General features: G+C 30.9%; 2 protein-coding genes across 7 annotated transcripts; one reads left to right on the top strand and one right to left on the bottom strand.

Annotated features, from left to right (window-relative positions):
- Positions 1-44: 44 nt before the first annotated feature.
- On the bottom strand, positions 45-2,530 carry LOC117230193 (pyridine nucleotide-disulfide oxidoreductase domain-containing protein 1-like). 2 transcript variants are annotated; one of them, XM_033487342.1, is made up of 5 exons: positions 2,358-2,530; positions 2,160-2,295; positions 1,994-2,091; positions 1,790-1,920; positions 1,230-1,708 (listed from the first exon to the last, which is right to left on the bottom strand). In XM_033487342.1, exons 1-5 carry the CDS (start codon positions 2,421-2,423, stop codon positions 1,582-1,584), a joined length of 558 nt encoding a protein of 185 aa, XP_033343233.1. In that variant the 5' UTR covers positions 2,424-2,530; the 3' UTR covers positions 1,230-1,581. The 2 variants fall into 2 exon arrangements, with proteins under 2 accessions (XP_033343232.1, XP_033343233.1); XM_033487341.1 differs by lacking the exons at positions 1,994-2,091; positions 2,160-2,295; positions 2,358-2,530 and having other exon boundaries at positions 45-1,708.
- Positions 2,531-2,948: 418 nt separating this feature from the next.
- LOC117230301 (uncharacterized protein DDB_G0284459) lies at positions 2,949-16,093 on the top strand. Of its 5 annotated transcripts, none has more exons than XM_033487592.1 (10): positions 2,949-3,055; positions 3,170-3,350; positions 4,413-4,478; positions 5,170-5,354; positions 5,676-7,561; positions 12,755-12,981; positions 13,076-13,232; positions 13,332-13,649; positions 13,763-13,922; positions 14,234-16,093. In XM_033487592.1, the coding sequence occupies exons 3-10, from the start codon at positions 4,476-4,478 to the stop codon at positions 15,072-15,074; spliced, it is 3,777 nt and encodes a 1,258-aa protein (XP_033343483.1). In that variant the 5' UTR covers positions 2,949-3,055; positions 3,170-3,350; positions 4,413-4,475; the 3' UTR covers positions 15,075-16,093. The 5 variants fall into 5 exon arrangements, with proteins under 5 accessions (XP_033343483.1, XP_033343482.1, XP_033343484.1 ...); XM_033487591.1 differs by having other exon boundaries at positions 3,170-4,239; XM_033487593.1 differs by having other exon boundaries at positions 3,170-4,334.
- The last annotated feature ends 3 nt before the right edge of the window (positions 16,094-16,096 follow it).

Genomic DNA, 16,096 nt, shown 5'->3' with positions numbered 1-16,096 from the left:
CATTTTCTAGATAAAGTATATTTTGTTAATATTAAGTTAGTGAAATATACCATATAGGTCTATTGTTAAGTTGAATTCCTAGATACGGTTAATCAAAATAATCTTCGATATCAATATCAGGATTTAGTAAATCTTCTCCATAAATACTTAAATCCAATTGATTAAGTATTAAGTTTTCGCACATTTCTTCTAAATCAGTGTCTCCAATTAATACCGCTCCTTGCATTTTACCATTTTCTAGGATAAGTTTTATGTATTCTGTTCCCTGGGTCATTCGTAACAATATCTCATAATTGTTATCCAACTTTTGTCCATTATACAAACCAAGTAAAACTACTTTGTAACCAAAAAACTTAGTTACGTGGGTGAAAAGTTCAAAACAGAAATCTTGCAAAAATTCTTCATTTTTTAATTTAGAAACCATTGATTTTGCCGCATACCGTCCCATTTGATGTGCTTGAGTCCACAGCCTCATTTGAAACCAATGTTTTGCTAATTCCCACCCTGCACTACACACATCTCCAGCGGCATATATATCTTGTTTTGAAGTTTCCAATTTCCAATCTACCAGCAGCCCCCCATCTTCACTTTTTTTTATATCCTCCAAACCTACTATATCAGAATTTGGTATTACACCTGTTGCTGATACAACAAAGTCACAGCCAATAATTTTTCCATTTGTTAATTCAACATATATGGACCATTCTTCCATGGGATCAACTTCCTTTTGTTCTGATTTACTAAGAATTTTAATGATCTCACATTCATATTCTATTTGTACTTTTGCAGATTTAAGGAAAGTACCTTTTACATCAAAATTATTATGCCAATCTGGACCTAGAGCTGGTCCACCTGTTACAACTGATGCATTAGAGACAGTGTACCTCATTCTTTTAGTTAATGAACTAGCATTAGTATTTGTACATGGATCAGTTTTGTATACCTTATCCATAAAAAATTCTGCAGCTCCAGGATCAACAAATGTTGCAGAAATATGTTTATCTTTAATTACCCATATCATTTCAACACCATCTACTTCATTCACAAGTTCAGTAGCAATACCTCCATTTCCAACTATTACAATTCTTCTTGAATTTTTTATTTTTTGAGAAAATTGGAGAACTGATTCTGTATCTCTTATCCCTAGTATAAAATTATTATGTTCTTCTATCAGTTTTGGTCTAGCACCATTACAAAGACATAACATTTTATAGTTTATAATTCTTCCATTTCTAGTTTGCACTTGTTTATTTAAGCTATCTATTTGTATTACAAAATCGTTAATAATTTTTAATGAATCATGTGCTTCCATCAAAACTGCTGTGTCCTTTTCTTCTATATCAAACTGCATTAATGTTTTACTAAGTGGAACTATATTTGTAACTGCTTTTATTAAGGGACTTGCTGTAATTAGGATGATTTTTTCCTCCGGAACAAGAAAGGCTATACTTTTAGCACAGGATACTCCTGCTATACCTCCACCTACTATTGCAAACGTACAGTTTACTTCTTCTTTATCCATTTTGCATGTTTTATTTTTTAAATGCAAATTCTTATAATTACAAGTTAAAGATTAATACATTAATTTTTCCATTCTGAGTAATCATAATATCTAAAGGGAACATCATATGAAAGTAAACCATATTCTTTTGCTTTCATTATTGCTACACATAGATCTTTATAAGCCTTTTGACATATACCAGTATAACTGTAAATAAAGCAAAATAAACAATATCATTATATAGATATTCTCTTGCTGTACTTCTAATTTAGAAGAAGTTAAACTTACTTGTAACTTAAAATTTCTCCACTATGTTCAGAAATAAATTGTTTTAACAAATCAATATTGCGGTAATCAAGAATTAGATATTCATCCCTACATATGGGACATGGGCTACCAGTAGAAATTACACCACCTCTCTAAAAAATTTGTAGAATTATTTCAAGAAATAAAATAATAGAAGTTTTTTATTTATTTCTTAAAAGTACATACAATGCAAGTCCTTCGTGTTTTTTGGGGAGGAATTTGAGCTTTGAAATTTCTTCTATAATATTTCCAAACAGGATACTCTCCATAGGTTTTCTTATAAGCTAAACAAGAAATTATAAATGTAATTAAAGTCATACTGAAACAAAACTAATGTTACGTAATTACGTACCACTACTTTTTAGATATTTCATGCTAATTTCTACAGGAATAACTTTAGTTCTATCTTTTGAAATAGGAACTGGTTCATCATTAATATCGTTATCATATTTTATAAATGTAGGATGTATAAATTTCACGGGTATAACCTAAAAAATCGTTTAAAGCATTAAATGACCTCTAACAATGATTATCTCTTTGTGATCCTTACTTTCGGAGTTAAATTACTTCGTAAAAGAGATGCAGCAAATTGCAATTTATTCAATACTAATGGCATAATTTTTATTTTAAGCTAATTTTCCAGTTATATTATAAAGTATATCGCTGAACTATATGCTATGGCGTATGATGCACGTTCGTATATACGACCGGAATTCCTCAACTTAAAAACGCTCAAACACAAAACATTATAACAGTTACTTAAATACTTACAAATCTATTAAATTTATATTATAATAAATTTATATTACATATTCTTATCCTTGTTTAAAATAGTTTGATATTAGTTGCTAGTAGTGACAAAATATTTCAAAAGATTAAATTATATAAATTTAATATAAAAGTAAAAATAATTTTGTTATTTCGAAAGAGATATATAATATATATGTGTAGTATTTCTTATTTATTATCAAAATTTGTTTATAGAAGATACTAATTTGACTAATTTTTGAATTAGTCAAGTTAGAATCTTATATATATACATATAATATAAAAATGCATTGATTGCTTTATGAGACCTGTATATTTAATTTATTTTCTAACTTTAATTAAATTATATATTTTGTATATTTAATATTTAAATGTGAGTAATCAATAAATTTTGGTAAATGAAATAAGCTTATACTTGACTCGCTTACAAAAAATACAGCATTTCCGGTTTGGGAGTAACGGCAGCTTCTACGTAGTTAGGTGAGAATAATTTTACTCCAGTTAAGAGTAGATTTTGGAATCGTTCAACAAGATATTACAAGAAAACCGACATTAAGGTAATAAAAATAAAGTTTAAACAATGTTTGATTGCAGATGGCAGATCAACAAGAAGATATCTACAGATTTTGGACAATCTTGTAACATTTGCCGATGCGTAGCCTATTTTCATCAGAGCGTAGGGTCACATCGTTTTTGTGTATAGGAAATGTTAAATTTCATATACACACCTGTGAACATATATTTTCCATAAAAAGGATTTAATTATTTACCAAATGTGAGTGGCTTTTCTGTCGTTCAAAAAAGCCGAAGTATACATATTTTTTCTACAATTTCTGATCGAGAACGACTGTCTGTTCATTAGTTACTATTATTCATTTATCAAATTACTCCTATATAATTTTACATATATTTCATAGAGGGTATAATAAAAGATAGAAGAGATTAATACGAAGATATTTAAGGCTAAAATAAGGTGAAAAGAAATAATGTATTAGTGATACAAGTTGAGGTTTTCTTGGGATTGCCTGGTTTTTACAATAGAAATTGCATGCAAGCTATCGACTATATTTTGAACATGAACAAGTGATAATTGGATATTATTTAAAGTATTATTAAAAGTGTTAGTGATTGCATAATCCTAAAAAAGAAACAATTTTGGTAAATTTTTAATGTAGCACAAATGGACAATCATGGTGTGCTATAAATAGCAGTTGCTCGGTGATGTCAAGTGAAAGGGGTGGGGTTGCTTCGGATATTGGTCGACGAGAAAGAAAATTCAAAACGCGTGCGTGATTGGTTGGTTGTGTAACCATCTTGGGTGGGACATGCGCGAAGGTATTGCGCAGAAGAAGACTCGCCAGTTGACCATCGAGTGATCGCCGTTGACTAAGAAGCTTATATCTTAGATTAATAGTTTTCCTATTTGTAGCTTCTGTTGCTTAATTTCTGTATTTCAAGTTACCTCTTATTAGGAAATGAATATAAATATTGAAACCATAATTTAAATAGAAAAGATTTGATATAAAAATCCTTTTAATTGGTATTTGCGATTTCGTGATATAGATGATTCCTATAGAAATGAAAAGACAATGAGAGGGTAGAAAAGCAAATTAGAAATATTACATTTTGCGAATAATTATTGGTGGAGATATATTTAGATATAGGTAATAATCTTTGACAAAATAATTTCGTATTCGTAGATAGAAAAATCTGTTAGCTGTATTTTACGTGCGTGAAAAAGATTCAACAATATGGCGGTGTACGTGTATGCTTATCCTTGAAAAAGTACATTACTTGTATCCATGAAAAAACCGAATATCTTTGTGTTTCATTACAGATTTACGTCATGATCCTATGTTTGTACTTCAATATGCGTTAAATCATCAAGAATATCATCAAAATGGTAAGTCAAATTATTTATTGAAATCCAGTTACTTTCCCTTTTCTTCGTAAATTTTTTGAAAGAGGGCGCCATATACGACAAATTACGACAAGATGTAATGGTAGGGGAAAGCGGTAAGATCAATAACCTTCGCTCGTTTGACCTCATATCCTATTTTTGGCTTTGCTAACTTTTAATGATCGTATAATACGAACGCTCATGTAGTTTAATTAGAGTTTTTTAAAACTAATTTAATACGTATTAGTAATACTTATATATTGAGTAGCAGAATGGGCAAAGTAAATGATCTTCGCGTTTCTCTCTTGTGCGCGACGACTCTATGTGATGTTATCTTATTTGATATTTAAATTCTTATTTTATTTATTATTCTAGTTACATTTTTTGTAACGTACAATTTATTATTATTATAGTGAAGGCAATTATTCATATGCAATGTGATATATGTCTTTAAAAATATTTTTTCAGTAAAGGTTAAATTTGAAGAAACACTAATAATACTTGAACATACAATTATATAAATACCAGTTGATTACAATTTTTTTTTCTTGATATAATAGACTATTACATTTTGTTAAGTCAATCAAAGATGGGCTAATTTCAATTTGATTGATCGAGATTCAATTTTTCTATATTATTATACATAACCTCACAAAAAGTAAAAATTTGTAATATTTTGCATATGCTTTTTCAGCCACGTATAGATCCTCTATCTTTATTGAAATGTCTTAGTGTCTTATTGGGGCCAACTGGAGGTATTAAAAGTAAAGAAGAAGTTCACCGGTTGGCTAATTTAATGACAAAGTTCTCAAAGAAACTTGTTTCAAAATGCATTTACATACAAATATTAAAAACTACAAATACTGATTTGCTTAGCCAGTAAGTACACTTCTTTCATTAAATCATATATAAAGTATTTTTTGTAAAATAAGTAATTAATTATTTATATGTAAAGCAAAATTATGCAAATTGCATACTGACGTGCACGAATACTTATAATTTGTATAATCGTGTAAAATATAAAATGTATGCTACAGTAAAAAAATTAGGAACTCAAAACCATTGGACAGTTTTACTAATGAACTGTACTCACTGATGTGAGTCCCATAAGATATCTCTTTAACATAGTTTTAAAGCATAATGAATTTATAACAGAATAGTTAGTAATTTGATCAATTTATTATTTTCTTCTTTATTTAGATTTATGGGGGCTGGAGGATGGAATCTCATTCATATGTGGCTTACAGATGGGATTCTTGCAAAAAATTGGGCTTTAATTCAAGAACTCTTAGAACTTTTATTGTTATGCCCAGTAGATATAGAAAGATTGAAAAGCAACAATTGCCCTAAATTAATAAAAGGTCTATCAAAAGAAGGTAGTCATCAAGGTGTTAGAGTATTAGCTAGTCGATTGGTTGAGCAGTGGTTAAAAATAGTGAAAGGAGAAGCTGCACCAAATTCTGTGCCAGCACAAATCATGACTATTCCAGCACAAACTACTGGAGTTTTAGGGCAAACTTTGGTACCTCAATCAACACAACAGTATTCCATTCATTGTGGTATCCAACAAGTCTCTGATGGTACGGAAAATGCAACAGTTCAAGTGCAAGATTTGCAATTTATTCCAAATTCCACATCAACTATTGCAGTATCCCACATTCACCAGCAACAACAACAACAACAGCAGCAGCAACAACAATCGCAAGACCAGCAACAGGTCCAGGAGAGAACAACTGTGCAACCATTACAATTGCAAGTTGTTAGTAAACCGCAGCAAATGCAAATACAACAACAATTGTCAACCCAGCAATCAAAAAAGCCAGCTTTTGTTGTGGTATCTGCATCTTCACAATCTCCAGTTCCTGTGTATAAAATTACAATTCGTGAAGGCAAACAGATCCTTACAAAAGTGGAGACAGATGCTACAAATATTAATAGTGTTTTAAATACAAATAGTACAAATGTAGAGGTTAATGGAGATGTTGTGGAAGATGCTCTTCCTGTGAAACAAACTCCCGAGGAAGTAGTATCTGCAGAACTTAGTGGTGGTGTAGTCAGTGGTCAAGATTGTGAAAAGGACATTGCACAATCTGAAAAATTAGACCAAGTTTCAAGTGAAGTGAAACAAACTGTAGTAGATTCCACAGATAGCCCTGATGTGGATGTTAAAAGTAAAGAAAGCAAAGACATTAAAGACCTTAAAGACAATAGTAATAGTGAAAGTAGTAAATCTAGTAATAAAGAAAATCGGGACTCTTCTAAGAAAGATGAGAAAAAGTCTAGTAGTTCAGATAAGAAGAATCACCATAGCTCATCTTCATCCTCCAAAAGTTCTTCTAAACATACCTCAAGTTCCAGTTCACATCGTTCTAGTTCCATATCTTACAAATCTAGTAGTCATCGCTCTAGTTCTAGTAGTAGTAGTTCAAAAAGTTCTAGTTCCAAGGATAAGTCTTCCAAGGACAAGGAAAAACATCACTCATCCAATTCATCCAGTAAACATAGTTCTAGTAAGGGTAAATCTGATAAAGAGCGAGAAAAGGAGAAACAGAAAAAGGATCAGGCAGAAAAGGACAAAGCAACATTAGAAAAGGTTCAAGGGCAGGCACTGAGTTCAAAATTTGGAAAAATACCCAAAAAGAAGTTGGAAGAAGAAAAATCTGGGGATGTAGTTGTAAGGAAGTCATCAACAGACTCTCGAGATAGTTCTAAAGAAAATAAGACTGATTCAAAGAAAGCTGTCGTAATGCCAGAGAAGAAGAATATTTCTATTTCCATTGAAAGTAGAAAAAATTCTCAAGATTCCACAACACGGCCGAAGACTGTGAAAACATTTAACTCTAAATTCAGATCAACAGGTTTGGAAGAAGAAGTAAAACCACCACCACCAAGATCAGCAAAGAAACCACCTGTCATTGACAAAAAGGTCATACCACAGAAATTACCTGCCTTGAAAAGGCCATCCCCACTTAGAGAAGCTATTCCATCAACAGATAAACGAGCAAAGTTATCATTGGATTCACCAACTACACCTCCAAGTGAAGAAAAGAAGGGAGGCATCAAATTAATACCACCTAAACCAAAACGTAAGTATTACACAGTGTCTCAAATATTATATTTAAAAATTTCTTTTTGCACACAAATATGTATATATATATTTTTTTCAACAAATATAATTTTGATTCTTTAGGGAAAAAGGTACACACTGTCTTAAATTTTTATGAAATTCTAATGTTCAAAGACTAGAAAAAAGAAATTGAAGATATTATATGTTAAATATATAATAAACATAAATATATCTCTTTTCTTTAATGAATTTTAACAGTTATCAAATGTATTTTAATAAAAATAATCTAGAATTGAGATGAAATTATATTTGATATTATATTAAGTTTCAGTCTAGGATTATATGTGTTATATGTGATAAATTGGTTCAATTTGCTTTGTTATATATTATTTTTGTTTTTTAATTTCTCTAATTTTTAAAATATAAAATGATATAAAAAATAATATCAAATATAATAAAATGATCTCAGTTGAAGATTGTAGTATTAATTCTATGATGAATTTTTTGATATAAAGAGCATTGCAAATTAGGAAAAGAAAACTACTAACTTTATTAACTTTAACTGGTCTTTGAACACTAGTTTTTTCTATTGTATGTGCTATTACTAACTTCTTAATATTGAGTTTGCAGGTGGTTGGGTCCAGGAGAAACACGAGCAAATTATATACTTCTATACTTTACGTATTGCGCGAACGTTAACGTTTTACTGAATTGGACAAAATCTGCATAGATTTCTTGTCTATCTCATTAATTTGCAGTTTCTTTCAGGCATATTATATTTTAGTTTATAGTATTTATTAGAACCCTACGCTGTTTTCCTAAAAGTTATTAGAATATTATAGAAGGTAAAAGAAAACCTGTATCGATTGACCCACGTGGAAGTGGATCGAGCGGATTTCTCGTGCTTGCCTCTATAATTAACGTCACATTAGAAGAATGAAGAACATTAGGATCGGCTCTTTCAGCATCGATTTATTTCCTATATTAAGAAGATTCAGCAGGTAATCTTCGATAAAGTATTAATTAAATCGTACGGTTGAAATGTTTGATAACTAGTGCCATTTAGTAAAAAATAGAGTCAAATATTTTTTGATAACCAATACATCGAAAGTAATCGTGCAGTTTCTTCTAAAATTTATTCGGATAAAAGAAAAAAGGTGTGTTTTATATCGATATAATTTCCCGGGTGTGTGTTTTACCGTTCTCCGACGAACGATACACCGATAGAAGTCACTATGGATATTACTAATCTACCTAGGTAAGGAAACAAACCAACTCTTGTCTGTCCATACTTCTTCCCTTGTACATGTACACCCTATTAAGCATTTAAATAAATTGATCAGAAATCTGGAAATATTTAACTCTTGGGTTTCTGCTATACATCTTGCTCACTGAATGCTTGATAAAGCAAACACTCATACCGTGAGCCCATCCAGATTTCCATCCTCTCGGTGACTAATCGCACATATCTAAAGTGCAAGTAAAATCAGGACTCTCAAAATGGTGGTATTATACACTGAATTTCTAGACAATAATAATGATAAAGATATAACGCTTAAAAAATTAGTCGTTGCTAATTTTTGATCAATTGTGAGTTCATTCTTACGAAATTATAACATTTAACGCTTATTCGTAGCGAAATCACATTTTTATTTAGTAATTCCTCTTGCACATATTTGTATTGCTTGAATAGTTATATTAAAATTATTATATAATACTTAACATGATAACACCATTTTGAGTGTCACTGCACAAGGGAACAAATTCTTGTAAGCGATATGTTATTTTTCAATTTTGTATCATTGTTTAGTTCACAGTGGATTTGCAGAATGATTCGAATACGTTCGTGCGTTCATCAGAGAGAATTGAAATTTGCGGGCGCATAGTCCCAAGATATCCTTATGAAAGTGAGAAAGAATAAAAAAGAGCGCGAGAGAAAGAGAAAAAGAACGCGTGAACGAAAGTGAGAGAGGGAGCGAGAGTAATAGTATGTATGAACGAGTAGATGGAAAAGCGAGAAAAATATGGCACGACGTTTGAAGAAAGTTTGTCAAAAAAAAGAATGCAGAATTTCGTGGAACGAAAGCACTTTCGAAAATGCATGAAATACGACGCTGCATATCGACTCGACGTCTTCGAGCAAGCCGCCCCTTAGGATCAGCGGGCCTCTTCTTACGACAGATAATCGTCTAGTTGCAATGACAACGTCGACATGGCGAAGAAGTCTTCTTCCTTGCCAGTAGTCGCGGATTAACAATCGAGTGAAAAAACATTACTGGAACGAGAAAAAAATATAAAGAAGAAGCCGGGAAAACGAAACGAGAATGATCATGTTGTGCTCGTCATTAATTGAAGGAAATTGTTATTTTCTTAAAGTGTTATTCTCTCGAGCTTACTATATTCTTTTAAATAATATAGGTTTTATTGAGTTAAAAAGTAATTTCGAGATGGTGTATCTTTGTATACCTGAACTTTCCTAAATAAGAATAGTTCGCTTTAGTTTGCAAGAATATCTTTACTCGATCATAAAAGTTTTTCTTCTTAAAAGTTTAAAATAAAACAGAGCACAATTAATTCCTTATCTAGTCATTCATTTGAAAGAAAAAAGCAAAAGTTGTATATGATATTGATGCATTAAAAAATTCAATAATTTAGATGACTTAAATACCATGGAAAAGATAGCATTTGGAAATCATTTGAATAAGACGCGTAAAGGAGGATAGGTGGGAGTTAACGACGGAGTTGCGCAACAGCGCACTTCGTGGTGTGCTCGGCGGAATACCGAGGCTGATGTTTTTGCGATAGTCTTTATGTCGACACTCGTGTATGGGGTCAGATTCTGTCTCTCGTAGTAGTTGCATTACGCTCACATAGTATATTAACCATTCAACGTATTTAGGTCCGCGCCATTCGTGGACAATGTTTGTCATGTGGTATTTACCTCACTTATATTTGAATTTGAAAAAGCGATGGAATGGAAAAATAAAATTTACAGTAGTTATACATTATTTAAACTAATATTATCAAATTAGTTCATCTTCTGCCTATCAGAAACGCTCTTTTACTTCGAGAATAATTGTTTTTGTTCGTTCTAAAAGAAATATGCACATTCTTACAATTTATGATATACAAGGTATTACCTTAAAGAAAAAAAGTTGTTTTTTTATTTATAATAATTTTTATGCCTTTCATGAAACATAAGATACAAAGAAAATAGTTACACTAATTTTAATGTTTAATTATCTTTTGTTTATAGTTTGCTCAAGTTTAAGTTGTTATTTGTAATTACAATTATACTGTTATAAATATTTTATCTGTGATTGCATATCGTTAATGATTATATATTCACTTTTATATGAAACAAAATATGTAGGAGTCCCTTATGTAAAGAAGATGAAAATTATATAATTAATAATAATAGACTTTAATCTATTTAGGCATTTGCACAAGAAATAGAAAACCATCGCTGTTGATACATTGCGCAAAAGTTTAATAATAATTTTAGTCAATATATTAATGTGTACTATTCGATCGTAAAGATCTTTTTTACAAATGAAACGAAATGTTAACAAAAAAATGCGTCTTGATTGTTACGTATAAGATAATACGTTAAGAGTACTATTACGATTTGAAACATTTTAAAACGAAGTAAACGACTCTTGAGGATAAATCAAAGGTTTATGGAAATAAAATTGGAGCCGTATAATTAAAACCCGCATATTATTCCCCAGTTTACTATTATCACTTTTATCGAATACATTCTAAAAATATTGATATGTTTATCAATGCGACTTATTATCGATTTGATATATCTTATATTTTCTTCCTACATCTATAACGACTTTTGTTGTTATTGTATATTTATTGAATTCGACATTAATTTACTATATATGAACACAGTCTGATAGCAAGCAATTTTTGAACAAAATTCGTATTTTTTACAGCAGTTAGGTATCATCTAATGAATAATTATCAATTTTTACAAAATTCAAGACATATTGTATTAAATGCCAAACGGATGTACAAAGTCTTCGTTTTTTGTGCGTTATTGAAATGCATTTATGAACAAGCTGTATTTGACACAATAATTAATATATTATCTTCTATATAACATTATCAAAAGATACTAAATAAAACGCATCTATTATAACGTAAAAATGAAAAAATTTTAATTTAAATAAAATATCTTGTTCACTTAAAAGATTTTGAATTAGTACTTAATTAATCGTAAAGAAAAAGATTTTATATCTTAATAGCAAAAAATATAATCTTATATCTATATTATGTAAAAGGCTTCACCTAAATTAACGTTTACTTTTCTAATTCCTTGCACTTTTACAACGTTGAAATACTCGATATTGGTCCTAATATGCACGCATTTAGTCTCAGTTTTAAATTTCATTTGAAATTTCGAATAAATAAAATAATCCAGTGGATCAAATCTAATTGATCATGATCGATTGATAAATTTATTGATCCATCTGTCTTAGAAAATATGTAATGATGTAAATGCTTTTTATAGTTATATTTATAAATGCATAATAAAATTTTATTTCTTTTCTCAACATTAAATGCGAAATTGTCCCATTGTACATATAACATTCTTATAAAAAATACTCTTTACTAATAAATCGCAATGGCTTCTAACATGTTTTTAAAATAAAATATTTCGTATTATTAAAAGGCAATAATTGTATTTTTGTTGCAGATTCATTACGGATGTCTTTCTCATTCCTTCTTCACTCAATATTTGTTAGAACGTTATCTGGTTTCAGCTCTACCAAGGAATAAGTTTAATTTCTGTCTTCGTGCGATATACATTCTTTTTCTTTGCAGGTTGATGCTGACTATATGTGATAAAATTTTGTACAATCGAATAAATCTAATGTTTGCTCTATAGGATTTTATCATGGAAATATTTTTAATCTCTATAAGATCATTATCATTAATTCGAGCTGGTGAGGAGCAACATTATAAATGTTTTCTTTCCGCGGCGTAGTTCCTAGGATTACTTAACAAAATATTTTATTATAATTTTTAGTCTAATTCGGAGTTATGATTTTTGTAAATCAGTCATTTAACGCAAATGTTTTATTGCATGTAATTATTAAGACAGTGTTAAATCTTTCTCCCAATTCAAAGTAATATGTTTTGATTCATATTCTTGCATTTTATTTTATCTATAAATATTTGTTATTTTTCTTATTTATAGCAATGGTTTTACAAGAAAGCGATATGTTTATGGATGCTTTAACGGCGTCGACGAAGAGTAAAGAACCAAGGAAGAGAAAGCGAAGAACATCTATCACGAAGGACGGTCCCACAGAAGCTAAGAAACAAGAAACTGCCAGTAATGATAATCGTGATGTTACACCTCCACCGACCTCACCACCAAGTGCCGATGAAAAATCACCCGTAGTTGTCAAGCCTAACTTTAAGGTGTACATAACTACGAAATTTCATCGCCGATAGAAATTAATACATTCTTTGTTTATTTATACATTTATTACACATAAAAATATTTATTTTATAGTTTTATCAAGATACGTTAGAAACAGATGAAGATAAAGAGCAAAAGGAGAGGGAGAATTCAGATGAAGATGTGAAGAAAGATAAAGAAGAAATTCTGGACGATCAGAAAGAAAACAGAATATTCAAATCGGATGTTGATGATGACGCTAGAAGTAGCAGTAAGTACTTTACTCTTATTTACCGATATCTGTTTATAATTATATATAAATATATTACTTAAAAAAAAGAACATTGGAAAATATTCTGTTGCTTTTTAGCACCAACACCGGACGATGACGTAGAAGAGAAGACATCCGATTCCCCGGAAGACACATCTTCCCTATCTGAATCGATGAAAAAGGAAAATATCGGTTCTTATCCCGAAATACGATACGTTGATGGTCTGAGAAGCGTTTTATTGCTTCAAAAACGCAAAGGACCGAAGAAAACATTAAAATGGAAAACAGATCTAGAATCGGTGCGTTATTTCGAGCTGGATGAAACAGAAAGGGTAAACGTTACGAAAACGTTTACCGATATGAAACAAATGGAAAAACAAAATGAAAGAGAAGCATTCCAAATGGCCAGAAAATTGAGTAAGTAGCAAAAATATAACTTTTTGTTGCTAACAATAATATCCTTATTATTTTAAACATCAAAGAACTATTTTAACAATTTAATAAATGATTGATATAAACTAATCTTGCAGGTAATGAAGACTTAATGGAAGAAAGAACAAGATGGAAGCCCTTGATTCCAATTGATTTACCACCACCTTTAGTAGAGCCTGGGAAAGACAGTAGAGAAAAAGATATTCAATATGCCAGAGAGAAAGGAATTTTACAAGCACTATACTTCAACCGAAGCATGTATGTGTATATTTTAATCGATTGTTTTCTTATTATAATAAAGTTTATTTATCAAAATAGAGTTTCATTTATTAAAATAGAATTTAGTACTGCATGTTAAAATACACGATTATTAATAATTTACATATTCGTGCAAAAATGATACGCATGCTATATTAAAAGCATAGGGACATCGAACCATTGAACAGTTTAACATATAAACTGTACTCACTGATACGAGTTCTACAAAATATATTTGTTTAAAAAATATTTTGTTATAATTCAATTGCTAGAAAAGCATTTTATTTTATGTATATATATATTAATTTTAGGATTCCAGACTCTGCGGCAGAACCCGATGAAGAACGGCATCATGTATATAGTGAGCCTAAAATCATTCCTTTGGATGATCTTACGGGAAATAAGGAAAGCGAGAAAGATTTCACGTCCCTGCCTTGGCCAGAACCAAAACCTCAGTTGCAACCACAAACACCGGCAGTTTCAAATTTCCATTATCCTACATTTCCACATAATCAACAGCCGGTAATGGCACCTATGGGTCCTCAAACTTCAATGGGTCCAATGCCACAAATGTCTCAACAAATGATGGGACCTTCTCATATGGGTCCAATGGGTCCGGAAATAGGAGGTCCATTGACTGCTGGAGGAGGAGGCGGCTGGAGAACTGGAGATGGAAAAGTTGTTGTACCTGATGGAATGGGAATGAATCCAATGGGAAATATGCCAAATGCATTTCCACCAGGTATGGAAGGTGGTCCAATGGTACCACCTGGAATGATGGGGCCACCACCTATGTATAATCAACAACAAGAAGGTTATGGTATGATGGGTCCAGAAGATATGGGATTCAATAATATGAATCCAAACAACTTCCAAGGCCCTCCTGGTCCTTTATACGGCCCTGGACCTAACTTTCAAGGTCCTAGAGGCGCTGGTCCAATACATGGTAGAGGTAGAGGCGTTCCTGGACCTGGCTGGTATAGAGGTGGTGGGGGGCCGCCAGGAAGAGGCGGTTGGAGGGGCGGTGGTGGTGGATGGAGGGGAAACGGGAAACAACCACCCGTATGCAGACAATTTTCAAAAAACGGTTATTGTCGTGTCGGTGACAAATGCCAATATCTACATCCCGGAGTGAACTGTCCACCATTTTGAAAGAAATTAACATAATTATTTATTTGAAATTTCTGCAGTAGCACGATATAAATGTTCATTCTATTTGAAATGAATCAATGGAACTGAACGATCCTGAAATTTTTAAGTCGTACTAGATACCGGCTCACATTAGCTACAAGGATGAATAATAATGTGCAATTTTTTATTAACGATACAAAGAATTAAGCACATAATATTTATACAGTTATATTTTCACAAGATTTAAATGATATTCGGTAATTTTCAATTTATTTGCATCACATTATGCTAAAGATAAATATTATAGAAAGAATATGTGATAAATTTATTTTTCGTAAATTATTCCCGCAGAATTTCAAGTATGGAAACAGTCATTTTAAATTTAAAATGACAATAAAAAAGAGAACAATAGGTTCATCAGCTGCTGGACAGCAAGAGGTTCCTATACATCAATTTTTATTATGATTTTGAATAGGAGTTTTTAAAAATCTCTGAAAATATGTCAGAACTATTTTTATTGGTCTATTTTCAGAATATAATGAAAATTGGGACACGTTATGTAAAATGAACTCTCGATTATGTCTTCCCTTTACGTTCACGGTTTACAGATAGCCACTGCCGAAAGAATGATTGATATAATCAAAGAAATGGGATTTTGCAAGTTTTAATCTTATTGGCATGACAAATAGTGATTTCAAAGTATGACGCTAGTAAGCAGGAAGTGCAGATTCCAATTTGAGAAGCATTTGTCTTTCATGATTGCCAGTTGGATGTTTAATCGCTTTCTACTAATGAATATATGTAATTAAACTGCTGTTAAAACGAATTAAACGTAATATACCATGGAACATTATAACACCAAAAGTTCAAATAACGGTTTAAATAACTTTTTATTAAATGAAGATATCTTACATTTAATCGTATATGTAGATTGATTGTAAATATCATAATTGTATCATTTTGTATAAAGTGTCGCTAGTTCTAATAACAAGAGACTGTTTTAGGCTTAAATGGTATGTAATAATATTAAAAAACAACAATTT

This window comes from Bombus vosnesenskii, unplaced genomic scaffold, assembly GCF_011952255.1.
Source record: "Bombus vosnesenskii isolate JDL3184/JDL3185 unplaced genomic scaffold, Bvos_JDL3184-5_v1.1 scf7180000013266, whole genome shotgun sequence".
Classification (NCBI taxonomy): Eukaryota; Metazoa; Arthropoda; class Insecta; order Hymenoptera; family Apidae; genus Bombus; species Bombus vosnesenskii.
Note: the sequence above shows the minus strand (reverse complement) of the source record. Positions and strands in the feature narration are given on the sequence as shown.

What these genes read in the sequence shown, in the direction of transcription:
- LOC117230193 (XM_033487341.1), bottom strand. Translation starts at nt 1,522, where the DNA reads ATGGATAAAGAAGAAGTAAACTGTACGTTTGCAATAGTAGGTGGAGGT.
- LOC117230301 (XM_033487590.1), top strand. An exon ending in TTGTCAAGCCTAACTTTAAG is followed by an intron (nt 12,982 to 13,075) that starts GTGTACATAACT and finishes TTTATTTTATAG; the next exon opens with TTTTATCAAGATACGTTAGA. An exon ending in CTATACTTCAACCGAAGCAT is followed by an intron (nt 13,923 to 14,233) that starts GTATGTGTATAT and finishes TATTAATTTTAG; the next exon opens with GATTCCAGACTCTGCGGCAG.